Raw genomic sequence first — 27,595 nt, 5'->3', positions numbered from 1 at the left:
GGGACATGGGTTCGATCCCTGGTCAGGGAACTAAGATCCCACATGCCGCGAGGCAACTAAGCCCGCGCGCTGCAAGGAAGAGCCTGTGTGCTGCAACGAAAGATCCCACGTGCTGCAACTAAGACCCGAGGCAGCCAAATAGATAAATTATTTTTTAAAAAAAAGGGAAAATATTGTCAACATTTATTAGACTAAGTAAATCAATCATTCTACATGTATACAAGAACTCTTAACTGAAATTAAACACAATGAAAAACTAATCTATGTAAGAGGAAGAAAGGGACTTGGGTTGAAAAGACACTTTGGGTATAATGTGGTTTGAGATTTGACCATGGAACCATTTAAATGTTTTCTATAATTATAAAATGACTTTTAAAAGAGTAGTCATGAAAAATCAAACAAATGAAACTTAACCATAAAATTAAACAAATGAACTTAACCATATATCCAATCAGCAGTATAAGCACAAAGAAATTAACTACTTTGAGTGACTTTTAAAAGCACAGTAATTAGACTGTCCAACACTAGTAGAATATACCCTATTATCAGTAATGATACTATTGGTGGTGGTGTTGCTATTATTATTCTGAGATGACTGTATCTGTACTGTGAGATAAATCAAACAAGAAATTATGATGATTTTGCTGAGAACCAAGAGTTTCAACATTGTTAAAATGAGATAAAGATATAAAATCAATGAGATAAAGATATGAAATCAATGATATAAATCTGAATTAGAATTGGAAGTATTTGTATAAATTTATCAGTCTTTTTCTGTATTAAAAGTGTACTTCTAGCTCTGTCCACTGAAAAAGTCTAAACCAATGACCAACTCAAGAGAGACAAAAGCCATGGGGACTGACTCAATAGCACAGCACCTATCTTGTAGTCTTTAAATGCCATTTTCACTAAAAGAAACCATGGCTCCTTAGAGAAATGGCTGATTTCAGATCTGGGGTGCAAAGTGAACAAGATGAACCTAGAACACCTTGTCATCTCAGAAAGTAAGAAAACCATCAACAACTAACAGGGTCATGTCAAAAGGAGGACTCAGGAGCCAAGCTGAATAAGCTCCCACTGGCCAAAGATGAAATAATCTGAGTAGCAAATAAAGATAATACCTGCAACAGACTGAAATACATAAAATGCATTTATATCCAAGAAAGATTATAATGATAATAAAAACGAACAATACCCAAAAGCCTCACTGGTCACCTTTGGAGGATGCTAGGGAACTACCTCATCATTTTAAAGCAATCATTTATCTTGCTTTTCCTTTATAACTACTAACTCCAGGTAACCAAATTACTGATGAGAGGTGTTCCTTTTTACAGAAGCATTCTAGCTAATAATGGAGAAGAAATGATAGAATTAGAAAATAATTTTTCAACAGTTAATGAATTAATGGACCCAAGCAATGACTGGAAACATAAGAAAAAGAAAAACCAGACAATATTTACTTCTGAAAAAAATTCACAGATTACAATGAAATAATCTTGCCAAAAACACTTAAAAACTTTAAAATGAAGACAAATAAAAACATCAAACCTGAATTTGAATAAGCCTCTAGATCCACAAACAATTTACAGGAAATAAAATGAATAGAGGAGCACATTAAATGATACCACAAGGACGTAACTGGCAAAATCCAAACTATGGGAAACTCTATAGGACAAACTACCCAATTTCTTCAATTAAAAAATGCAAGGGAAATAAAAGAGATGGAGGGGGAACCTACAGATGAAAAGAGACCTGAGAGACTTACCAACCAATCACAATGCACGGGCCTTATTTGGATCCCTATTTGAATAAACTGTAAAATACATACCGCATCCTATACTTACAACCTTGGCCATTTACACGTAATTATTGGAGCTGGATGATGAGTTCATTTGGTTCATTATATTTTCTCTACTTTCACATGTATTTTCATTAAAAACTTTTACTTATTTCACTTGCTTTCTTTTACCTTTACATTGCTCTACTCACTTCTCTGTCCCCACATACTCACTCAAGCTTTTAAGCATACTTTGAGGAAACAGCAGAAATAATAAGTACACAGTGAAAGTAATTATTTTTCCATCCTAAATACAGTCAAAATATAAAAATTAAAAGGTTACCTCTATTGTGAAATAATCCTTTTTAAGGTTCCAACCTTACCAGAAAACTTACCAGAATCTATCTGTGATGAAAGCATCACTAATGACTGTGATGTTTCTAAATCATAAATTACTGTACTACCAGTGTTGAAAGAGGTCACCATATGAGCTGGATCACAGCCTATAAAGTCAACCGATGTAGGTATTCCATGCTCTGAAAGGAGCACAAAGAGACACAGTGTAAACACAATAATTTAGAAATCTCTGATTTTCTAGTAAGAAAAAGGAATTTGAATATTCTTGAAATAATGTTAATAATGAAAAAGAAAGCAATTGCGTTAGGATGGTAAGATATAAGTAACTTTTCCTCAATTATTAGGAGTTTTTGTAACATTATAAGAAAAATATAGCTAGAAGGCTCTTAAAGTAAGAGTAGATATATACAAAAGTTATTATTCTCCTATGCATTTTCTTCTAAGAGAGAAAAAAAACCCTAGGTTAGTTTACTGGCCCACTTGCAATTTTATTTCTTACTGTAAAATGATAAAATAGCATTCTCACATCATTGTCTTGGGAGACTGTTCACCTGTCTGAGACTGGTAAGCCTTATCAAATAGCTAATACAAGTCAAATTTTTGGATCTGTGAAAATGAAGGTTTGGACTCTGGAATCCACTGATGCAGTACTATCCTAAAGTGGCCCAAGCAGCAATTTTGCTCTTTAACATATTAAATTCAACTGTCCAGATCAATGCACAACTATGTGAAATCTGGAGTAAGCAATTAATTACCTAGATGAAGCAAGAAACAAATTATCTAAATGAATTTTCACCTCAAAAGCTTATTTTAGGCAATTCAAAAATTAGTAGAATCACTAAGGTATCTAGAGACCCAACAAAATTAAGCATAAATGTTCATCTAAAATGTTTTAAAACAAAAAATTATTTTTAGTAAAAATAAAAGGTATGATTTAAAAAAATTACTTGAAAAATAACACCAACACAAATAATATAAACAGATGCACATAAATAAATATAGTCACAAGGTATATTAAAGCCTTCTTTGACAGGAAAAGACTTGAAATCACGTGTGTAACTCAGTTTGCACTTCCCAGTTAAGGGTGCTATTTCAATGATTATGGCTAGACTTCTCAATCAGTGTGCTCATATGTGGTTTATAGGTATGCTTGAGACTGTGATCCCTTCAATCTTTGTAAGCAGCCACTTGGATGGAGCTGGTGGAGGGCCTCCTGCTGTTTCTATAAGTAGCCTCGCTTGTCTACTCTACTGTTACATACAAATAATTCTATTCTTCACATAGGACATGTCCAGAAAAAGGTCAAAAAAAGCATGGAGCTACAGGATATACTTGCAAAGCACCTTTCTTACTTATAAAAAAAATGACTAGGAAGAAAAAGATTATCATAGCTTCATAAAATTCTTTCAATTATCTCTTTAAGCAGTCAGGAAATAATAAATCAACTACTTTGTCTTTTTTATCTTCCAAATTTTTAAAAAATTAGCTTTTTTCAAAGAGGCAAAATTTACTCACCCTTGTCTCCATTGTAAGTGCAAATACATGGCAATTTTTCTTGTGGATTCCATAATCTAACAGTGCCATCTGCTGAACATGACAGTAATTGATTTTTTATGCCACTATAAGCAAGACCCCAGACAGCATCTGTATGAGCAATTAAAGTGCCAGCTAGAACATTTGGCTCTGTAACAAAAGAAACAAACAAAAGTTAGCTGAAAGAAGTTTTAAAAAAATGCTTTTGTATATAAAGATAACTTATTAAGTATAAAGACTACACATACAGTCATAATAAGATAAACCAAAGTGCACATAGCCATCTCTATGTTGTGGAGTTATGGGTTATTTTTATTCCCCTTTCCAATACTTTCCTATATTTTTGCAATTTTCTAAAAGGAACACACACTTAAAATAACCAAAAAAACAAAAACAGCTTTATGGAGATGTAATTCCCATGCCATAAACCCCATCAATTTAAAGTGTCAATTAAACGGTTTTTAGTATATTCAACAAGTTGTGCAATCATCACCACATCAACTTTAAGACACCTTCATTGCTTGTTAGCTATTTCCCCACAATCTTCCTCTCTGCCTTTCTGCAGCCCTAGGAAACCATTATTCTACTTTGTTTCTATAAATTTGCCTATTCTGGACATTTTACACAAATAGCTTTTTGTGACTTCTTTCACTTAGCGTAATGTTTTCAAGGTTCATCCACATTGTAGCATGTATCAGTGCTTCATTTCCTTTTATTGCCAAATAATACTCCAGTGTATGGATATACTACATTTTATTTATCCATTCATTTGATGGACAATGGGGGCTAATAACATTGAACATCATTTGTCCTACAGTCCTGTTTCTCTACTAAATTCCCACTTTCCACAGATATTTCTCATCATCTCTGTAATACTCACAGTTCATAACCTCCCTTACTCATGAATGGATTCTCTCTCCTACTTCACTGGGGAAATAGAGCGTTGAAATAGAAACTTTTCCCCTACCTTTCTGTCACCCAACCTATAAATCTACTAGTATCTAAAACCATCTTCTCCGTGTTTCCAGATACAACTAAGGAATTATCCTCCCTCCCTCAAAAGGCTAATTCCACCAGGTATTCTGGATTCCATTCAACACACTAACTTGCTTTCATGTTTAGTTTTTCTACTACACAGATTATCCTCCTCCCTGGGATCATTACCACAGCAAACGAATATGCTCCAAAATCTCTCAACCTAATAAACAAACCTTACACCACCCTCCCACCAAATAATAGAAAACCATATTGAGTAAATGTGCTTTCTTACCTCCCATTTACTCTCTAAATCACTCCAATACCATCACCACACCAAAACAACCCTTGTTAAAATCACCAATGACGCAGTCTATTCTATCAAATTTAATAACATTTCCCTTCCTTCCTTCCTCCTTTCCCTCCTTCCCTTCTTCTCATCACAGTGCTTTTCATCCATAGAGTATACCTTGAAAGGTCATCCAGAGGTCCCTTTACCTTCTGGTCTTAACCCCAACATCCAACCTCTGTCTGGCCAAAACCTGGATGATCTACTTGTTACTTACAAAAAAGAACCTTCCTATCCTTATATTATTAGACCTCTAAGCAACATTTGAAAGTGCATACCATTTCTTCTCAAAATGGTATGCTTGCATGATTCCACATTTTCCTGGACATCCTCCTACCTCACAGGCCATGCCTTCTTAGTTTTTTTGGTTGGCTCTCTTGCTCTAGCCACCCCACCCACCATGTCAGAGTTCCTCAGGATTTTGCCTTCTCTTCCTACCCTATACAACACATTCTCCCTATGTAATACCACCCATTCTCACATCTTGACACTGATGGTACCTACTTGATATTGCCATCTCTTAACATGCATAAAAACCCAAACTCAGCAACCTTTATCTTCTCACACCTGTTCTGTTCCCGTTCAATATGCTACCATCGTATACTCAGTTGCTCATGTCAAAAATGCAGGTGTGGTAATGAAAAAGTTCTGAATTAGATAGTGGTAATGATTGCACAACCCTGTGAATATGGTAAAAACTACTGAACTGTATACTTCAAAAGGGTGAATCTTTCATATGTGAATTATACCTCAATAAAGCTGTTAAAAAATAAACAAGAATCACTCATCCATCACTATATCCACTCAACCCAACTTATCAATAGATTCTGTCTGTTCTACCCTATCTCCCCAGTATGTCTTAAATCTATTTCTCTCCAACTGCTCTACTATCCACTCTAATCTTGGCAACATCATCTCTCACCTAGTCTACCAGATCACTATGTTACAACTTTACAACTTCACACTGGTATTCCTCCTTTCTCCACTCTTCCCACCCCCAATCTATTCTCCTTGCAACAGCCAGAGTTATCTTTTTAAACCTTACATTTCCAAGTTGCTTCCTGGCTTAAAACTCTTTACTAAAAGTTAACTTTTGTTCTTTAGATTTTGGCTTGAATGTGATTATTTTAGACTATATCTAAAGAAGACTTTTGGCTGTTACTCTCTCTCACAGTACTGTATCTTCATACCATTTACCACAATTTGTAACTATCCATCCCCTTGTTTGTGTTTAAAGTCTGTTTTTTCTATTAGACTAATTCTTATTTCTTGGTGTATGCTTGACATCTGGCAAATTCAGGCACCAAGTGTGTGTTAAATAAAAAGACCAAAGAGCTCTTAAATTCTTTTTTAAAAAATATTTACTTATTTATTTGGCTGTGCTGGTTGCGGCACATGGGATCTTCATTGCAGCGAGTGGGATCTTTAGTTGTGGCATGTGAACTCTTAGTTGTGGCATGTGGGCTCTTAGTTGTGGCATGTGGGATCTAGTTCCCTGACCAGGGATCAAACCTGGGCCCCCAGCATTGGGAGTTCAGAGTCTTAGACACTGGACCACCAGGAAAGTCCCTTAAATTCTTTTTAAATGAACCAACCATTAAGTAGACAACTATTTAACCATTCTCATACTTATAACATTCATTTTAATTTAATTTTTTATAATTACAAACAATGCCCTTGTAAATATATTTGAATACATGTGCAGGTATTTGTTAGCCAGATTCTAAAAGTGGCATTTGGGAATGAAAGTTTTTTTTTTTAATTAAGGAATTTTTTGTCCCTCAAGTTGACTGATTTATACCCTTATGTCCCTAATTTGTTTCTATCGTCTCCCACTAAATATTTTTTGAACTACATAAAGTATTTAAGTTTTAAAAATTATTCCCTATATTAAAATTTATTCTTTCTGTAACTAGTACTGAAATTAATGTTTTAATTAATACAGTTTTTAATTTTTGAACACCATAGAGGAAGTACCAACTTGCAGGCTAAAATATTCATGACATGATATTTCTTAATTTTTCTCTTTAATAAAGCACATTACTAGTAAATGGAAGGACTAAATGAAGAGACTAATACATATTTAAATAATCTTATAATATTTGAGGTGATCATTTTTGCAGCCCCATTCACTTAAAAAAAACATCTTGAGCCTTTTACTTACCATATGTATCATATGGATCCACATTAGGACTAGGCATATTCCACCACTGGATAGTTGCATCAATACCACCACTAAAACACTGTTCTCCATTAGAACTAATAGCTAATGATAGAACAGGACCACTATTATAGGAAAAGAGGAAAGAAATTACTTATAAAGCCTAAGAAGAAACTCATATCTGCACCCCCCAACCTCTCTCTAAATCTATGTGGTATCTAAAACTGTTTAGGTAAACATGTACATTTGAACAGTGCTGATTATATTCTCACTAATACAATTATTAATCAAATGAAATATTGTTCAGTATGTCTTTCCTAATATAAAACAAATATTATGAGAAAATTATAAGGTTTTACAATTGATAAATAATAGTTAACAATAACTATGGTTGTTAATTAAGTCCTAATTCAATAAAACTTACATGTGGGCCCTAAATGTGTAGATAGGCTCTACATCTAAAGAGGCACTCCTAAAAGAGGGGGAAAAAAAGGGTGGGGGGGGAGAGAAGATAAATAATGGTAAATCATTGGTTGATATACAAGAGTCATTAGGAAAGATCAAATGAGTACATAAAAGATATGGGACCATAAAGAATAACAGTTATTTACAATTAGCAAATTTGGAAGGAAAAAAAATAGGCTGACATTAAAATACTTGCTTTTTGGCAGGAACTGTTTTTTGCAAGTTCCAAAGCTTCAGAGTATGGTCCTCAGAGGCAGTAACCAGCACAGGTTCTACAGGATGAAAAGCTAATGCCCGTACTCCATCAAAATGGCTACGTAGTGTATACTTGGGATTCCATGTCTTTCGAAAGGCATCTTTATTGGCAGGCAACTAAAAAGAAAGAGTGCAATATTTAGTGGTAAAAGTAGTTAATTGATAGGCATGTGGAATTTTTGTTTGTTTTGGCGTGTTTAAAATATATATTCAAAACTGCTTTGCTAAAATAAAATGTCCAGTGGAAATTTAGTATACCTTAAAAACTTTATAACAAATCTTTATCATTTAATAAGAATTAAGAAGAATAATTTCATTAGCTTTCAAATACTTAGATCAAATGAGTCCCTTAATCTGTTTTACCTAATCATCAGGGTAAACCCAAAGTCCTATTAAACATCAAATGAGAACAAAAACAAAACAAAAAAACTACCATGCTGCAATACTTTACATGAAAACAATAAAAATTATATAAATTACTACTAAAAATCCAAGGGTACAACATTAACAATACAGCTGTCATTTAGAAAATCAGCATGTGACATTTTTCAAGGCAGCAAGTTAAAGTACTTTCCAAAAGTCTGAACTAAAGACACTTTATTGATATTGATAAGAGGTTAATCTTTTTACCTTCATTTCTCCATCTGTAAAGATAGGCTGTGAAACCACTTCTAAAGTAGTCAAAAGTTTATTGGAATTTAGTTGCTTATATACTTTAAAAGTATTAATGAGAATAATCCAGCCCACCAAGGCTGATGTCTCTAAAAAAGCATGCTAACATAAGTATAAAATGTAGAAAAAAGGACTTTGTTATAAAAGGAAAAAAATTAATTTGCTGAAAAACTGCAAATTCACTAATACAAAATCTAAACAAGTATAGTTAACTCTCAATTGAGTGTTTATTGTCTATAAAAAATTTAATCCAAGACTAGTTTCACCTCTAACACTGTCCTTCCCACGTCCTCTCCATCCTCTCCCCATCCCTCAAATGAAGGACTAAATATTCAGGAAATGACAAACTAACTCTAACATTATCCTTTAAAAAAAAAGTTCAACAATAAAACGTGTTTTTTAAGAATTATCCTGAAGGCAAATAAGTGATTCGGGTTACCTATTTTTCTCTTGTTAACAGCAAAATATGGCTTAATTTGAGTAGGTAATTGAGAGTTGACTACTCAGGTAGATATTTATCAACCAATATTTTAAGGTAATCAATCACCCCAAACTCCTAACTAATCCACCACAATACCTAAGAAAAAATTTAAACACCACAAAGAAAGTAGTTATAAGAAAAAAACTACATGTCACTTCAAATAAACACAATGTCACACTTAAAGTTATCTTTTCCATGCACCTTGACATTAATTCTGTTTTATAAGTGTTTCCAAAAAATAAGGAGCCTTCTATTAAATCATTAAAAAATTAAAAATAAAACTGCACTTACATCATAACTATAGTCTGCATCATTTGTTACCGTCAAGTCTGCAAGGTCTCCAAGGCCCAGTACACTTAACAAAACATCATCAGAACCCATAATAAATGACTTGCCTCCTCCAGATGGAAACGTTATTGGTTCAGCTATAAAGAACAAAACCGCTTCTTAAATGCTGAAAAATCATACAGTACAAGACAATATTGTGGGGGAAATGTAAGCACTTAACAGTTACAATATTCAGTAATATAATTAATTTTTTTCCCACTTCCCTCATTTCTTCCACTCAAAAAATCCTATTACTGTGTAGTAATAAACAAGTGTTTATTTTGGAACTGAGCATAATTTCCCACAAATCAAATGTGCACTAGATATATTATTTCAGGGTGGGAGGTGGGGCACAAAAGCTTTGTCTATTTACATCATGTATCACTTTGGTACAACTATAATTATAGTATTTTTAAAACATAACAGGTTGTTGCTAAGTCCTTTTGCTTTCTATCATATTTGTTTGAAAGTGCTAGGTATTCTAGTCCCTGGTAAAAATTAATATAAGTATTCACATGTAAATGGTTTCCAGTCTGCAATACAGTGTATCAGTTTACTGAAGTGAAGCCTTAAATTGCTCAGATTTCTTCAGTAACAGCAATGGTCTAGGAAAAGGGCAGTTCTATCATCACTGTCCGTTTTCTTTCCCTAAAAGGTTAATGTATGTGATCTTCAGAATGGCTTCCAGCTTTCAAACTTTGACTATGTTTTTTTATATTAACTTCCCTTTTATTTACCATTATACTTCTAAAATAAAATAACTAATCTATACTGACTATGGATAGCACTTTAAACTTCTGATACTTGGACCAATTAAAATCAAAGACTGCCATAATTAGAATAACTACACTACTATATATTTTGCTATTACAGTTATAGTATAAGCAATAATTCTCCGTATCATTTCAAACATGCTTTGAAAGCAAAATTTTAATCTTAAAATACAAGGGGAAAGTACATAAATCATTGTAATACAAAACAACTCAACATGTCAATACATATTAAAATCCATGAGCAAATTTAAAAGGGAAACATAAAAATTCAAGCTATTTATCAATTTTGAAAAATTCCCATAAAAGATGATGATATAAATTTAATACACTATAGGAAACATAACAGATGTCATAAAATTTGTCAGTCATCACTAATACTACTGAAAATATTCTAAGATACAAGTCAACTTCTCCTAGATAGATATATACTATGGCAAAAGTAAAATTCATCCTTATTTAGAATATCTTATTATTTATTAAAGTAATCTGTAATATCAAAGTAAGCTATATTATTTGATTCAAATAGGGTCCTGAATGACGTATCTAAAATGAAGCTGTGTGTCAGCAACTGATATAGGGTAAATCAGATAGAAAATACACACAGGGATAGTAGTATTTAATTAATTTTATAATGACTATACCTACTGAATCTAAATAACCTATAGCATTGATCCTTCCTACCAGCATCTAGTATGCAGTTATTGGTAATACCAGAAGAAGCTGAGAATTATAAAATCAATAGTTTAAAATTATGTTTAAGAACAATTATATAAAATTCATTAGGTATTACTTTCTCAAAGCATTTTTAGCCAGTACAAGGACATGTTTTTCTTTTAAGCTCAGAATTTGTTTCTAAGACAAGTTAGAACAAAATGCCACAATTCCTCCCACTCACAATTATACAAACACTCAATAACAGAACTTTTGATAAAAGCCCAATAAAGTATTGGTAACTTTAACATGGTAACTAATTATTCTGCATTATTACATATTCTTTTTGCAGAGATATTTCTTATCAGTTACTGACCAATTTAAGAGCATGTGAAGGGAAGTGTCTAAGCAATATTAGCTAGTTTTATTAGAGTTTTAGATTAATTGTATTAAATAAAAAGTATACCAATTTCTAATTAATCACATAACTACAGTTCTCTATCTCTATACACATATATCCATTTATATATATAGCAAGCTATCCTGCTCACTCAGCATTTACTACATATACATCTCGGTGAAAAAAATCTTTTAAGCTGTATTTCTCCTTTCCACAATCACCCATTACTGTGGCATATAGCAATCTTAATAAATACTCAATTTATCCGCCCTTGTTTCTTTGCAGAGGGAATTAATTTCTATTCTATAAATTCATTTTATTAATGTTAACATAATTACCTACAGCACATGATTACATAAGCATAAAAATGTTATTAGCAATTCAAAGAAAAATTATTAAAAGGAGCAGTTTTTAATGATATAAATTATGATACCTTTTATTAGATAGCCTAAAAGATTTCATCAAGCAATTTAAGAAAACTATTATCATACTAGCATTTCCCTTTACGGAAATCTTAGGGTCTACAAAATGAGGTCTTACAACAAGGTCCTTTGTGTACTTTTTAAATTAATCCTCCTTTTTATGGACACTAATGACCAAGGAAACCTGTAGCTCACATATCAAACTCTTCCTATCTCCTTCAATTTTATCAAATCTAAAGAACACAGCTCAGTAACTGATTCCATCCATGCCAGTGGCAATATGGTATACCTTAAGTCTTAACTAAAAACAGTCTGAAATGTTGTAATGTGTAAGTTTCTCTCCTTGAAAACAGACATTTTTTTCTTTATAAAATGAGGTATGACATGGCCTTCAATAGGAATGCATAAAGTTGGAGATGGCCACTGAAAATAAGAGATTATGAACTCTAATGTTCCCTTCTTAGCTCTAAGTCAAAGCTGAACTTAAATCTTTTTAGTAACAAATTCTAATATTTACCCTTTAAAAAGTGTAATAAGGTTATGCTTATCTTCCCACCTCCTAGACCTTCCACTATTAATAGTCAGATCACTGACTTACATGTTTTTCTTTAAAAAGCACAATTAGACACAAACATACATACAAGTTCTAAATTGGTTTTTGTGTAGCATGAGTCTTGACTGGTTTTTTTCTATAGGTCATTGGTTTGAAACATTTAAAAGGGTCCCTAATTCCTGCTAATATGGCCTTGCCTTAAACTGTAAAATCTGTAGTTTATGTACAGTGTTAACTACAAAAATTTCAGCAAGTTTTCCTATGCACTGTTTGGTAAACCATTACTAAATGCATAAAATGAAGAATAATGAAGCTGGTATATGCATTTTAGAAAATACTTCCTAAAGTAAAACAGGAAAATAGCTTAACAGTGGGAAAGAGATCTAGGAAAAAATCAATAGACTTCTACTTTTCCTGTTGCTTTTCATGCTTTAATATGTTTTGTTTTGGTTTTATTATTTTAGTGATTTTCTTTATCCTTCCTCAAATATTCCTAGATTATGGCGAGTGGTAAATGCATGTAGAGATAATTGACTGTAAAGGAAAAATGCAAAATTATTTAACTTTAAGGAAAATTTACTAGTAGAGAACCCTTAGAAGAGAATAAGATGTATTCAAAATTTTTTGACTGGGGTATCAAATTACCTTACAGAGCAAAAGCAGAAATACCAATGAAATTCAATCTATATGCCAAATTACTAGATAACGGATTATCCTTTATATATGTATTATATATCACAATAAACCTTTGGTAAGAATTCAGTCTCATTACTTAGAATTATAACTATCTAGACCTAATTTATAAATTACTCAAGTACATCTACGTATCTTCAGCTAAAATCAATTATGGAAAAAAATGCCTAAATAGTATTTTCATTTCCTGCACATTTCTACTTTAGGCAAACTTTAGAAAATTCATTACAAGTAGTATATACTTGGTACCAGGTTACAGAATAATGATGCTGCCTTATTCTAAAATGATTAAATTAGGCAATTGTTTTATATATATATATATATATATATATATATATATATATATATATATATATATATATATATTTAGAAATAATACATGTAAAGTTCCAAGCACAATGTCTGTCACTTAGTTGTCTCCTAATCGGTGACAGTTATTATTAGTTACTAAATGTAAGCAATATGACAAAATGACTAAATAGTTCTTTTCCATATGTACTATTTCAAGTCTACTATTCCTCTGCTACTAGATCTGTAAGCTAAAGTCACAGTTCAGAAAGGTACTTGGAAATGATATATGAAACAACTCCACCTAACATCAAAAACAAACAAAAAAATTATGAAGACACAGAAGCCAAAAATTTCAAAATCTCTTAGGACAATTACACCAAGAGCTTGCCCAACACCTTCTCTGAAGATCATATAAACTGATCATTTTAAAACAGCAGCAAGTTTATAATATTAAGGAGATGTGATTTGGAATTAATGTCTTCTGCAATGTAAATAAACATGATAGCTAAATTTTGTACCTTCCTCTGCTCTTGCACCTTCATGATCAGTTCTAGTAGAGGCTGACCTAGACTGATTTATGATTCCTGAAGGGATGAGGGGCAGCTCATCATCTCCCAGATCAGCTATCATGTCGTAGAGTTTTGTCCTGTTGACCCCTGTAAATTAATGTCAGCAGTAGAGGTTCATGTAACAGCTACCGCTTGACTTGCTAGCAGCCTTAAAAACCTACTTACTAACAAAACAGGCTATTTTTAAGAAGTTCCAGTTATAAAAATCTCCAATAATCAAAGATGTCTTCAATTTTCCATACCAACCCCCCCAAATAAATAATTTAAATATTTAAGATATTCACTAGTTCTGTGGAGATACATATATACATAAAATTGAGTCTTCTGTCACACAACCAAAATTCTAAGCTCACAGACACAGAAGGTACCATTAAAACAAAAAATTTTGGTGTTTAAGTTACCATTTAACAATGTAAAGAATAAAACATGAGTTTTTCCAACTTAATCCATTATTTTAAAACATTAACAAAGAAATTAGTACAAATGATTTTTATGAGGGTGCAACAAACAGTTAACTTTCCCTGTGTTTATGTGGATATTTTCCTGCCATATTCACACAAACATGTCATTAACAAATCAACTCCAATTTTCCTCAAAATGTTTTTTCACTTTTCCCAAATTTGAAAAACCTGATTTACCCATGAGCTCTCTTAGTTTCTCATCATAGTATAAAAAGTCAACATTGTCATAGGCCATAAGTTTAAGGAGAGAATTTCAGCTGTTGCATGGATAATTCAGGCCCAAATATGCAAAACTCAGTAGCATCTACAGTACTGTGGGATCTCTTTAACTGTGAAATTCAGAAATGACAGGAGAATCATTTCTCTTATGTATTTTGAAAGAAAATAGTTTTAAGAATGTCAGAAAAAATAATTTGAAAAGACAAAAGAAAATGCTTTATAGTCAATATAAAGTAAAAACAATTAAAATAGGCAAATCCAAGGCCACACTTTATGACCTTATTTACTAATGTCAACATTAATGGACTAATTAGACTACATAATTATTAAATTTCACTATGGCTATGAGAATATTAGTAATTCTATAGGAACTATCATTCATTTATGTATCCCTAACAGAATGCCAGATAGTGAGATTATAAGGCTTAATGGAAATAGGTGGAATCTTATACATTTATTAACTCTGTTTCACAGTAATCCCTAACTTCTTAGAAATGCTTAAGCAACTCTACTGTATGCAAAATGTCAAGCAGTCTGAATTTCCTAAAGTAATTATAATGGAGAAACTCATTTATTATCTGAAGATTTTCCCCCTGACAATGAAGTGACTGTAAACAAATTCTCTAATAAATGAAAAACTGCCAACTGCAAATCTAACCATCAGTGAAATTCAACATGAAAGAAGATGAATGTTATCCTTTCTCACAAAATAGCTCTTTATAACTTTCCCACTTATGAGTACCAACATCACTGACTTGATTTCTGTTCTTAAAATTCTGCAACCACATCTTTTTTCTTTTTTTTTAATTTATATTTTTGGCTGTGTTGGGTCTTCATTGCTGCTTGCGGGCTTTCTCTAGTTGCGGCGAACAGGGGCTACTCTTTGTTGCAGTGTGCGAGCTTCTCATTGTGGTGGCTTCTCTTGTTGCGGAGCATGGGCTCTAGGCAAGTGGGCTTCAGTAGTTGTGGCACGCGGGCTTCGGTAGTTGTGACACACAGGCTCAGTAATTGTGGCTCGCGGGCTCTATAGTGCAGGGAAGCCCTGCAACCACATCTTAAGAATTCCTTTTCAACTTATAAATGAGGAGAGGGAGGAGATTTGTTTTTAAATAGAATCCATTTCCTTTAAAGTATTCTTCAGGGACTTCCCTGGTGGCACAGAGGTTAAGAATCCGCCTGCCAATGCAGGGGACATGGGTTCAATCCCTGGTCCGGGAAGATCCCACATGCTGCAGAGCAACTAAGGTTGCACGTAACAACTACTGAAGCCTGCGCACCCTAGAGCCCGCAAGCCACAACTACTGAGCCCACGCGTCGCAACTACTAAAGCCCGTGCGCTCTAGGACCCGTGTGCCACAACTACTGAGCCTGTGCACCTAGAGCCTGTGCTCCGCAGCAAGAGAAGCCACCGCAACGAGAAGCCCATGCACTGCAACAAAGAGTAGCCCCTGCTCACTGCAACTAGAGAAAGCCCGCGCACAGCAACGAAGACCCAATGCAGCCAAAAGTAAATTTAAAAAATTAAAAATAAATAAAACATATTATAAAAAAAGTATTCTTCAGATTAATCTCTTTCTTGCTATTGACTTTATTCTAGTCAAAGCTTTCATTCTTATGAATTACTGCAGAAGGTTCCTAATTGGTTTTCCTCTCTCCCAGCTCCATTTGTCTTTAATCAAATTTGAATACTACAGCTAGATAAGTTTTCCAAAATTATCACATTTATCATATCACTCCTTACTCTGAAACCACAAACAGCACTTCAACACTCTTTCAATCAAAGCTAACTAAAATCTTGTACTTAACCCTGTATGTGCTTCGTATGTGCTGATCCTATTTTCCTACCCAATCTCATCTTTTACTGCTCCACAATACAAATCTCCCTAATTTTCAAATCAGAGCAGTTTCCCTATAGTATCAATATTCACCAAGATTCTTTCTACCATATTTTGTCATATCTGTCCTTACCTATCCCTTAGAAAGGTGAGAATACTTCCTGCACATACTTCCATCTCCTCTGTGAGCCTTTGTCAATCTTTCTCTGCTCACTCTTATCATACTTATGTATACCATAAATTTGACTTTGTTAGATATTACTTATAAATAATTTCATCATATGATAGCTAAATATAATAAAGACAAGAAAAAGTTTTATCATTACAGGTAAGTCATATCTTCCTGAACACATGGACTGGGAAATATGGAAGAAAAGGAAAACAGGAGACAACATGAAAGTTAATTAATGTTCAAACTGAGGATCCCAAATTATATAATTATTACTTTTTTTGGCTTGCATACTATAGCCAAACATTCGTTTCTGTTTGGCACAGTGGCAAGTTCAGGAAAGATGGAATGTCCCTGCTTTAATTCTAGTTTCTCAAAAACTGCTAAAAGATGAAGGCAGATTTCTTAACCAGATGTAACAGTCCTATCTAGCACCTACTTTGTAGAACATCTTTCAACTAACTACATTTAATGCTCCTTCATTCTCTTTCTAAATCTATCCTGTATTCTAAATACAGTAATTGTAATGAAATGCAATTTCAAAAAATTTGAAATCTAATTAGCAATAATGAGAAAATTGTAATCATATTAGTGTAATAGAATGTTATACATAACATAAAAATATTCAAGAGCATAATTGAAGACTCATTAAGTATTAATTAAACAAAAGTTGATTCTCAATTATTACTCTAATCTATAGAAGAAATACTCTTTCTAATTATAACACCAAGAAAAACTGTTCTTTTACCACTATGAATAATAAAACAACCCATCTACCTCTTAACCACGACCATCAACTCTATACAAATGCACAATCATCTCAACAGATTCTAGGAAAACAAAAAACAGTATGCCAGGTATACGCCAAACTATGGACTGACAACTGCTGTGTTAAGTGCTTTTAAATTCACACTCACAAACATATACACTCATGACATGAAATCTATCTTTCCATTACTCTATTATTGTAAGCAAAACAGTAATTTTTTTTTTTTTTACTGAATCTACTGTTTTCCCTTTCTCAATCTACTGTTCTCCCTTTGTTAATCAGCCTTATACTCTGAAGTGAAACCAAATGTTTAGCAGGCAATCTGGAAAAGATAAGTTTATTTTAGAATAAGGTTTAGTTATGTCATGTTTGCTTGATCTGTTGTATTTTCTGACTATCATCTTAATTAAAAGAAAGCTCTGACATGACAAATGTCATCTTAAAAAAAATGACATCACAATATTAAGGAAAAAATAGTTTAGCTGCAAAGTGATTCTGTAGTTTAAAAATGTGTCCTGAAAGAGCATCAAAATACCTTCTCCCCTTTGTCAAAATACCTAAATTATTTTTTGGGGGGAGAAAAAAGAGAAAGAAACCTGAGTGGAAGAGTGGTCTGTTTTAGAAGTGTGAAATTGAAGCCAGAAATATAAAACAACTGCATTTCTTAGCTGAAAATAATATCCCTTAACTATGAAACAACTGTTCGTCTTTGATTTGATGCAAGAAAGAGAATAGTGAACAGTTTTATGGACTCTCTCCAAAACTGAAGCAGGTTAATCATCACAGTCATTTTATAGTATGTGCCAAGGTGTTTTTATAGGCTTACTGAAAGTTATTGCTACAAAATAATAATTTCACCTTAAATGTTCTAAAATGCCTAATATATAGATGATTGGACTTAAGTCACAATTTACAAAAATATTGCATTCCCTCTTGACAGTTTGTCATCCTGAATCTGGAATAGCAAATGACAAACACTAATATGAAACTTTTTTTAAAAAAGGAAAACTAGAAAATGATCCAGGGATGCTCATTTATATGTGAATCTTTGAAACAGAAATCTTTTGAAGAAAGGACATGAAATAATCTAATCTTCTTTATAAGCCTCAATTTTATAAGTATAAAATAGCATAGGAATAACAATAAGCAAGAATAAGACTATCTATTAAAGGAAAACATATTACAATCCACAATTTAAACTTTCCACGTTGAAAAACCGAAACAAATACCAAAGTCTTAAAAGATATTTACCCTCCTCCTTCATATTCTAAATAAAGGTTCCAAATTTCAGATGCTTTACCCTTACTTCAGTTGCTATACACAGTGTGATTTTTGTTATTGATTTACATGTTTTTACTGAGACATAAAATACTGCAAGAAAGGAGACCATAGAAAGCTAGAAAAATCCTATCAGACCAAGATATTAACAAAAGATTAATTCAGAACCCTCCCACTCCCTTTCCCAATTACAGAAAGCTTAGAAATTATTTAAAGATTACAGAAAACAAGAGTTTTAGATTAGATAATAGTATTATATCACTTAATTCCCTGATTTTCATCATTGTACTGTGGTCATATAGGAGAATGTGTATGCACTAAGGTATCTAAGGAGCAACATGTCTACTACTTACTCAGTTTTCTGAACTGTTCAAAATAATAAAGGTACATATTTAAAGAGAGAAGGGATAAAGCAAATGTAGTAAAATGTTAACATTTAAAGAAGCTGTGAAAGTGCATGGAATTCTTTACACTATTTTCTTGCAACTTTTCCTTAAGTTTGAAGTTATGTCAAAATAAAAAGTTACAAGGAAAAGGAAGCTTAACCCTTCTGAAGCTTGAGACCAAAATAACTGTATCAAGTCTCTTTAGTTTCATGGTGTTGACTCTTAGAAATGCTAATAGAAAAAGTAAGAAAAAGAAAAAGAAAATTAATACTGAATTGTATCTACAGTCCAAGGCAAGGATGTCACTTTTATTTTCTTTTGCCTTAGGTGGGAAAAAAGAAGGGTGAAACGGAGTGAACAAACTGGAAGACAGATAAACATTAGCTTCCTGGCTCTTGATTTTAGAAGTCTTTCCATTTTTAAGAGTCAAATCATGGTTGAGTCTTTACAAAGTTAAAAAGTTGGCATTCTCACCACTTTTTTTCCCATTAAAAAAAAAAAGGCATTTAGATTGGATTATATCTGATTTCACATGGTAAAGTTAGCAAATAATTTTCTTCCCTTTAAGAAGCTGGAAAAAACTCTGTAGAAACTTAGTGCTATGATCCAACAGGTGATTCATTCACATTTTGGAATAAAGAAAAAAAAGAAAAGGCTAAAGTTTATGAATTATTCTAACTTATACAAAGCCACATCTGCGAAAATATCAGAAGAAAACCCAACAAAAATAGATAATAAGAATGCTAAGGAAATTCATGAATTATCTTTTCATGTAAAATTGTATCTTAGCATTAACATGATGTTCTACCTGGATTAAGACCTAAGTTTATTATCCATCAATTAAAAAAAAAATTTATTTCCATGGCAGGGATTCAGAGCCAACATTTTCAAAGTGAACTCTATATTCAAGAGCAAAAAGTTTTTATTTAACTAATTCACAAAGGAAGTGTAAAGAGAAACATAATTTATTATTTCCTAATTATCCACTCCTGAGACACTGTTGGAAACCTCATCTTTATAGCTACCATACATGGGTTACATGGGTAAACTTAAAAGCACTGGTGTTTATAAAAACAGTAAAAATGAGAAACAATCTGAAGGATTAACTAATGGAGGCTAGGTTAAATCCACAAAATGCAATACTATGTAACCACTAAAATTATATTTTATTTAGATGACTATGAATATTAAGAAAAAATGAGTTAAAAACAATATCATATTCTTGTTGGAAATTGTTAAAGGAGGTTTATGTATAAAGACATTTAGAAAAAGTTGGAAGAATATATGCCAAATATTAATCTCTGAGTTGTAGGACTGAAGGTGATTTTTACTTTTTCGTGTCTCTACATACTACTTGTATTGTTTGAATCATAAGCATGTGCTATTTTTATGGCTATATAAAGTTAGTTCTTTTTTTTTTTTTTTTTTTTTTGAGAAAACAGATACAAAATCAAAATTAAAGGGGACTGGTTGAATAACACAGTACACATTTTGGTGATAAAATCGTATTGAGACATGAGAACCTCAGGGCATGGCTCTGAGGTCTCCAGCTCCTGATTTAATCACAGTAGTTCTCTTTCATCCATTTCACATATTAGGTTCTGCAATATTCTGCTTGACAACAGGGTAGCTTGGTATAAAGAAATTGCAAAACGTTATACAGTGGAATATTTATTGACATGAAATGGTATTTTCTGTGAACTGTTAGCTAAGTAGGCAAATAACAAAACTGTGCATATTATGATCCTACTAAAGAAAATTAATTAAATTAAAATTTTATGGGGATTTTAGACCTTAGTTTCAGTTCATCTGTTTCTAATAGTTCTTAATTAAACAGGTATTTTTTTCAATAAAAAACATTTTTTAGAAAAATGTAAAACGTACAAATAAAAAACCTTAAGTTGACTTATATCTTCTTTCTAAACCTCAAAAAGGTACAGGCATATCTTGGATATATTGAGGGTTCAGTTCCAGACCATTGCAATGAAGCAAATATCACAATAAAGCGAGTCACATGAATTTTCTGGTTTCCTGGTGCATATAAAAGCTATGTGTACACTATACTGTACTGTATTGTGTGCAACAGAATTATGTCTCTAAAAAATGTACATACTTTAATTTAAAATACTCTATTGCTAAAAAAAAATGCAGGGTTGCCACAAATCTTCAATTTGCAAAAAAAAAAAAAATGTGTATAGATCTAAACACATTCTATCAGGAAAAAAATGGGGTATCTATATTTTAAATTAAAAGCAACACTACCTAGCATTTTCTTAAGAAATCTTCAGCAGGTAAGTCAGTCTATGAATAACATACAGAAAATAAGTAATCTAATATTCAAATAAACTACTTTATTTCTTTAAAAAAAAGATCTAAACCCTAAAATTCTAATGTCATTGTGTCTGTATTAAAATGGTCAATCATGCAAAAGTACTTTTATACTCAACATGCAATAATTATATAGGTAAGTGATGTTAGAGTTGAACACAGTCCCTGCCCAGCATTAAATATTTTTAAATACTGTAAGCAGTTCAACATAAAATATGAAACTTCTTAGAGAACAGTTTGTCTTTTTATTCACATGCAATAACATAAATAAGCATAAGGTTATAAGAGTGCACAACACATAAAATCCCCCAAATTCCTTATTTACCTCCACAATAAATTAAACCATTCAAAAGCTGCTTCACTGAAGGAAACTTACACCCTTTTCCACTGCAACTGCCATTTCATAAATTAATATATTTGTCACCAGAGAAAGGAATATGAAAGAATGCCTATATGGTTTTTGCCATTGAAATCTACTGTTTTCTCCTACACACAGTCAAAAAATTTAGACTGGCAGGATTCAATGGCCAGTTCAAAATAAAGTTCCCCAACAATAAACTTCAGTTTCTCCATTTAATACTCATAGGTCTGAAGATGATTTTCGTACGGCTGTTCTTAAGTTTGATTCACAAAATGGAAATGAATTACTTCTTTGAGATGTGCTGTAGCTAAATTTATACTTTTACAATACATTGGTCAGGATATTAACAGTGAAAAATACACTGAGGCACCCAAAGACACTCAGCTATTGACCAAACAAACCCTACTGCTACCACTACCCTCTCCCTCTGGCCTTACTCCATCAGAGTAGCCAAGAAAATACTACTAGGAGAGCTTTTTTTTCGCTACTGTTGTTGTTTGTGGTTGGATTAAGTCCAGAAAGCACAAACTGTGGAAAGGGCTTTCCTATTCACTGTATTTTGGAATTCTCAAACTAAGAAATGTAACCTGGACATGAGCTGGTTATAGCAGTAATATCTTATGTATCAACAATACAGAAATTTATACTTTCTTCCTTTTGAACAGATTTCTATTATTTTCCATCCCAAGGCCAATATTCCTTACAGTTTGGTAAACTTTTTAAAGCTTAAAATACAGACAAAAACCTTGAAATCTTTCCTTCATCCTTACCCACATATTTAAAATGATTTCCCACTTGATCAATAACACAACCTAAATTATATTCAAATAAATTTCAATTATACAACAGACAAAGTTTAAAGTTAGTTGCCCCCTTTATGAAACAAAAAGAAGTAGACAAAAAATCAGAACTGAAGATTTTTTTTTTTCTCAAAGATTGGTATGCAAAAATTATAATAGAATCTGCACTTACTCTTTACCCCTTTCTTCCCCTTTCGTTCCTTCTTGTACTGTTCCTTCAGTTTACTTATTAGTCCCTGGTCTACATCCCAAACCTCAGTAGTTGGGGAGAGGTCATCTTTATCTACATGCAGCATATTATCAAAAGAAAAAAAATCAGCAGTTGGCAATGCAAGCTGTTGGCAGTAAACTGTTATAGCTTTATAAAATAATAAAAATGTACTAATAGCATATATTCAAAGTACTTTAAAGGTGCAGTCTCAGTTTTGGTATTCACAACTCAAACTCTAAAAGCTCACCTAATAAGTTTCTAAACATTTAATACCACTAACAAAAGTTAAATGGTGCTTCATTTCTATGAATCACAAATTTGAAGGTTATTATTCTTTCAATAACTAATATTCTTACAATGGACTGACATTAGAAATCTAATGTTATACAAAAATAGATCACTGCATCTTTATAAAAATGTTAATAAAAAATTATTCAGCCAGCATCATAAAAGCAAATGAATGAATTACATGCGAACTACTCATAAAAGTGCAAGCTAGAAAGGTCAGTGCCGTTTTATTGATGAAAATATTCATGCACCTTCTGTCACATTGATTCTGCATGCACAAAATAACTGTACTAATGGAGAGGCATTCTAGTCCTATATAATACATACATATATTCCAAACTACAATGTCTCGAATAATCCATACAAAGCATTCAGAGACTCCCACCTCTGCCCCCACCCCACCCAAACAGTTCTACATCTCAATACCTTCTTCCATTGGTCTACAACTAAGATTAGCAAAAAAAACCAAAAAAACAAAACTCAAATTCCACTGAAGAACTTTTTAAGAGTTGATATTTTTAGGGTAAGATAAAAGCAGTGACAAGTATGGAGAAGTGAAAACATACATTGCTGTACATCTGCTAAGGATGATACTTCAGCTATTTTAGGTGAATAAACAAATCCGTATTTGTTTTAAGTAAATACTTGTGCCTAGAATAAATTTACCCTATAGTAAACTAAAGGAAAAACAGCATTAAAAAGAAGCAGAATAAAAATATGTCTATTCGAATTATTTTAGGCATTAAAGGCTTTTCCATCCTTTAAGTTTTAAACTTACTGTTTAAGTTGAAAGCTGTTATTAGGAAGTTTAACATTTTGTTAAAGAACAACTAAGAGTTTATTTAACCCTGTTATTAAATAAAAATTATACCAAAACACATAGGCTAAGTCAATCAAGAAGACTGACATAAGAGGAAGATTTTAGAGAAAACATACTTTAAAAATTTTTGTTAACTCATTATATTCTGGCTTACAAGCCTTATAAATTCCCTAGGACTCACTGATTGCATCTATACAGTGGACATAAAAAAAGCTTTTTTTCCTTATAGATAGTTGTATGCAGTAAACATAAAAAATTCTCATATTTAAATGGTACACAGGGAAATTCCCTGGCAGTCCATTGGTTCGGACTCGGTGCTTTCACTGCCGGGGCCCGGGTTCGATCCCTGGTTGAAGAACCACGATCCCGCAAGCCAAAGGTACATAGAAATTCAATTTACTGTACCTTGAGCTTTTCCTACTATAATTGTCATCACTTTCTCCCTTATGGTACTATGATCTTAGGTAGTCAATATGCAAAAAGCTAAATCCAAAAATTTGCTAACTTGAATTACCTGAAACTAGGTTGATCAAGCCTGAAATTTACACATGATTGTCAAATCTGCAAACTGTAATACTGTTTGTAATACAGTTGTAATAATGATTTAAAGAGAAAATGCACTTTTCATGTACTCTAATCATGAAAACAATGCTATATCAGGAATCCGTTCTGTCACTTTATCAAATACTCTAAGAAAAAATGTGATCTAAAGAATTAATCGCTTGTACTCATCTTAATAAAACTAACAATTCTTATTTTTAAAAGTGACAAACGGACACATTTTGAGCAAACTCTGTTAAACCTCATAGAAACAACAACAAAAAATTTAAGTGGTATATACTTTACACAGGAAGTTAGATAAAACAGTAAAGTTTAATAAGTTTTTTAAAAGACCTCTGTAGAAAAATAAAGCTGTGAATAGCTCTAACTGGAGTAGCAACGGGTAGTGAAGTGAAAAAGCAAAGGGAATAAAAAAGGATAAGCTTAAGAAAAATACAAATACTATTTGCAAGGTAACCTCAAATCTAGAAAACAAAGGTAAACTTAAGGCAGTGCAAAGAAAAGGTTGGTGAATGCATATGTGCACAAACATCCTGAAACTTGCCTGGTAGGTAACAGCTGATTTGGTATTACTTATAAGAAATAGTTATAAGAGCAAAAGGGAAGAAGCAGCATAATCCTCTACATATTAATTCTGTTTTTAAAAAATCTAGGGGGAAAAAAAAAAAACAAGAAATGAGGTTGAATTTTGTTTAAAAGAAAACACAAATATGCACAAAAAAATGACCTTTGACAACTCAAAACCACAAAGGCCTAAAATTTTGTCATGGTGATTCTAACTACCAAAGCAAAGGAATTATGCAAATCTACTTAATATAGCATAAATTGGTAACTAACTTTAGGCAAATATTCAGTACTTTATTCATTATATTTAAATACAAACATTTGGTATTCTGTAGTCCTATATATTCTACAGACCACAGTTTCAAAGTGTAGGAGACAATAACTAAATAACCTTAAAATGCCTAGTCTCCATGAGAGAAATACCGAAATTAGAAATGCTCACTAATATTTCTGATTATGCCAAGAAGTAAAAACTACTAAAATTAAACCCAGACTACCTAATGTAGATGACAGAAGAAAAAGATTTAAAAGTTTTCTAAAAGCAGTGGTTTCATAGGATAAAAGGATTCAAAATTAGGTACCCGAGTAGACTGCTAGTATACAAAATAAAAAATAACATAGATTATCCAATGTGGGTGAATATTGGGATGTTTCATTATGACAAACTATTTACTTTAAAAAACAACAACAACAACAACTGTGTCCTTTACCCAGTAATTTAAATCTGAAAAGCATCACCTTCCCATTTGTAAGTAAATTCAAATTTTAAGTAAATGAATTAAATAAATATAAAGGGGTATTTGTATATCCAGCCTCTTTGTTTTGAAAAAAACTGAGTATGACACCTGTTGAGTAAAAATGATAAATTCAAAATCAATGCATAGATCCTTTGATAGTTTTCATTTCTTAAGGAAAGAAACTATTTGAACCATTTTGTTCTTAACAGAGTCCTTTCCTTCTCAAGAGCTTAAAATGCTTTAAAGGTGTTTTAGACTTGTCCGGAAGGAAGAGACTTTGTCGGTTACTTCCAATTACACAAGAAGATTCAGGTCACTCTCAAATATTTGTAAAAGTAAATAAAGTATCGACACTTGTCATTCACACTAATTAGGTCCTCTCTTGAAACTCTGCTCTATAGTCAGAAGTCTCTGGACAGAAGGACCAATCAACTGCACATAATATAGTACTTTTATTATAGAAATAATGCCATTTTATACAAATTACATTCCTGAAATTTCTATATATTCTTCTGATGGACAGTTAAACTTCCAGCAATTTTAGGTGAAGAAAATAAGAATGGATATGTGCCAAGATTTAGCTATACAGATGTTTGAAAACTGCTTTTGATCTCTTTTTTCTTTAATAAAAATAATCTAAATGTGCAACAGCACAGCAGAGTTAAAGAAATAGTGGAACATATTCCATCAAGAATACTATGCAGTTATTGAAAATGATGTTGCAGAAGAATAATACATTAAGTGGAAACTGTGGGTTATAAATCATCATGCAGCAAAATCCTTGTTAAATAAAGATAGATATAAATATTAACCATGATTCTCTCTATATAGCAGTGTTACAGGTGATTTTTAATTTTCTTCTTTACATGTATCTGCGGGTTCTAAACCTCCTAAAAAACACAGGAATTATAAAATAATTATGTATTTATACAATTTAAATATATTTATATAATTATTTTAAAATCCAGAAAAAAATAAACAGTATTTTAGAAATTTTGAAAAAAAATAAGGTATTTCCAACTTTGAATGGGCTGCACAGAGAAGTTAGAAGAAAACATACTTTTACTTTTCTGGAGCAAGGTTAATTCTTGCTCTTGAGCAAGGCTAATTCTTAAGAAGGGAAAATTTCTATAACATAGCTATTTTCAAATAGTTAAGTACAAAAATGTATATTCGAAGTCTAGAAAGTAATTGTGGAATTTTTAAATATTTTCAATTAGTATGTCTCCTCTTTCCCCTTAGAAGACAGAAGTAAAGATCTGAAAACAATGCTTGAGAATCATAAGCAATGAGAAAGCTGATAACAAAATTCAGATCTTTTAAGTACTCAATTTGTATCAGGATAGTCAATAAACATTATCTCTTAGGTCTTGTCTCTCCTGCTATTAGCAATATTCAGCTTCAATACATAAATGAGGCATTTAAAAAAAATCCAAGTGTGTTTCCTTATTACCAAAGTAGTTTTTAAAAATCTAGTGATAATTCCCCTTGCTAGTAACTAAGCAACTTTGGTATTCACGTGAAATATGCATTAAGGTACTTAGTAACCTTCTCCAATAAAGCTCTGTAAACACAATTTGAGCTCTCCCTACCAGGTAACATGTTGATGTTAAATGATGACTGAATGAACATTTTTAACAGGAATAACATACTGGACCTCAGCTATTATCTTAAAATACTTTGTACACTTCTATTTTACTTTCTAATGGGGTTTTTAAACCCTGTATAAATAGAACTGTTTTATCCCTTTTAGTTATGGCTGGATTATTAGCAGTAGGTATCACTTCCAAAGGCTAGGCTCTAATGCATTTGTACAGTGAATATTACATGTAATGAAGTTTAATACTTTCAATAAATCTTGCTCAATACAGAGCTATACTTCAAGATGAGTAGCTTTATTACTTCCTAGCAATAAATCAGATAATACCATACAGGCATACTGAAAAGAGTTATCTTCTTGAAACCCAGATTCATTACCAAATTAAATCACAGGAATGTTTAAAACTGTATACATGCTTCTTAAAAAAATCTGCTAAGAAGAAAGGAATTGGATCTCTAAATTGACTAAATATTTCAACTTTAAATCAAGACAAATTTCAAAAAT

The 27,595-nt window shown here is 32.2% G+C and overlaps 1 protein-coding gene across 6 annotated transcripts in view; it reads right to left on the bottom strand.

Moving 5' to 3' along the window:
* Window positions 1–27,595, bottom strand: part of STRN3 (striatin 3) — a 122,492-nt gene that overhangs the window by 8,620 nt on the left and 86,277 nt on the right. For 3 of the 6 annotated variants that reach the window (XM_082452111.1, XM_082452107.1, XM_082452106.1), the window contains exons 8-15: window positions 22,483–22,593; window positions 13,654–13,791; window positions 9,317–9,450; window positions 7,814–7,989; window positions 7,577–7,624; window positions 7,156–7,277; window positions 3,650–3,817; window positions 2,173–2,313 (exon numbers count right to left, since the gene is read on the bottom strand). In XM_082452111.1, the coding sequence (XP_082308237.1) occupies window positions 2,173–2,313; window positions 3,650–3,817; window positions 7,156–7,277; window positions 7,577–7,624; window positions 7,814–7,989; window positions 9,317–9,450; window positions 13,654–13,791; window positions 22,483–22,593 (1,038 nt within the window). The remainder of the gene's footprint in view (window positions 1–2,172; window positions 2,314–3,649; window positions 3,818–7,155; window positions 7,278–7,576; window positions 7,625–7,813; window positions 7,990–9,316; window positions 9,451–13,653; window positions 13,792–22,482; window positions 22,594–27,595) is intronic. The other 3 variants (XM_082452108.1, XM_082452109.1, XM_082452110.1) reach the window with 3 other exon arrangements.

Source organism: Balaenoptera physalus (assembly GCF_965194825.1).
Source record: "Balaenoptera physalus genome assembly, chromosome: 2".
NCBI classification, from domain to species: Eukaryota; Metazoa; Chordata; class Mammalia; order Artiodactyla; family Balaenopteridae; genus Balaenoptera; species Balaenoptera physalus.
Note: the sequence above shows the minus strand (reverse complement) of the source record. Positions and strands in the feature narration are given on the sequence as shown.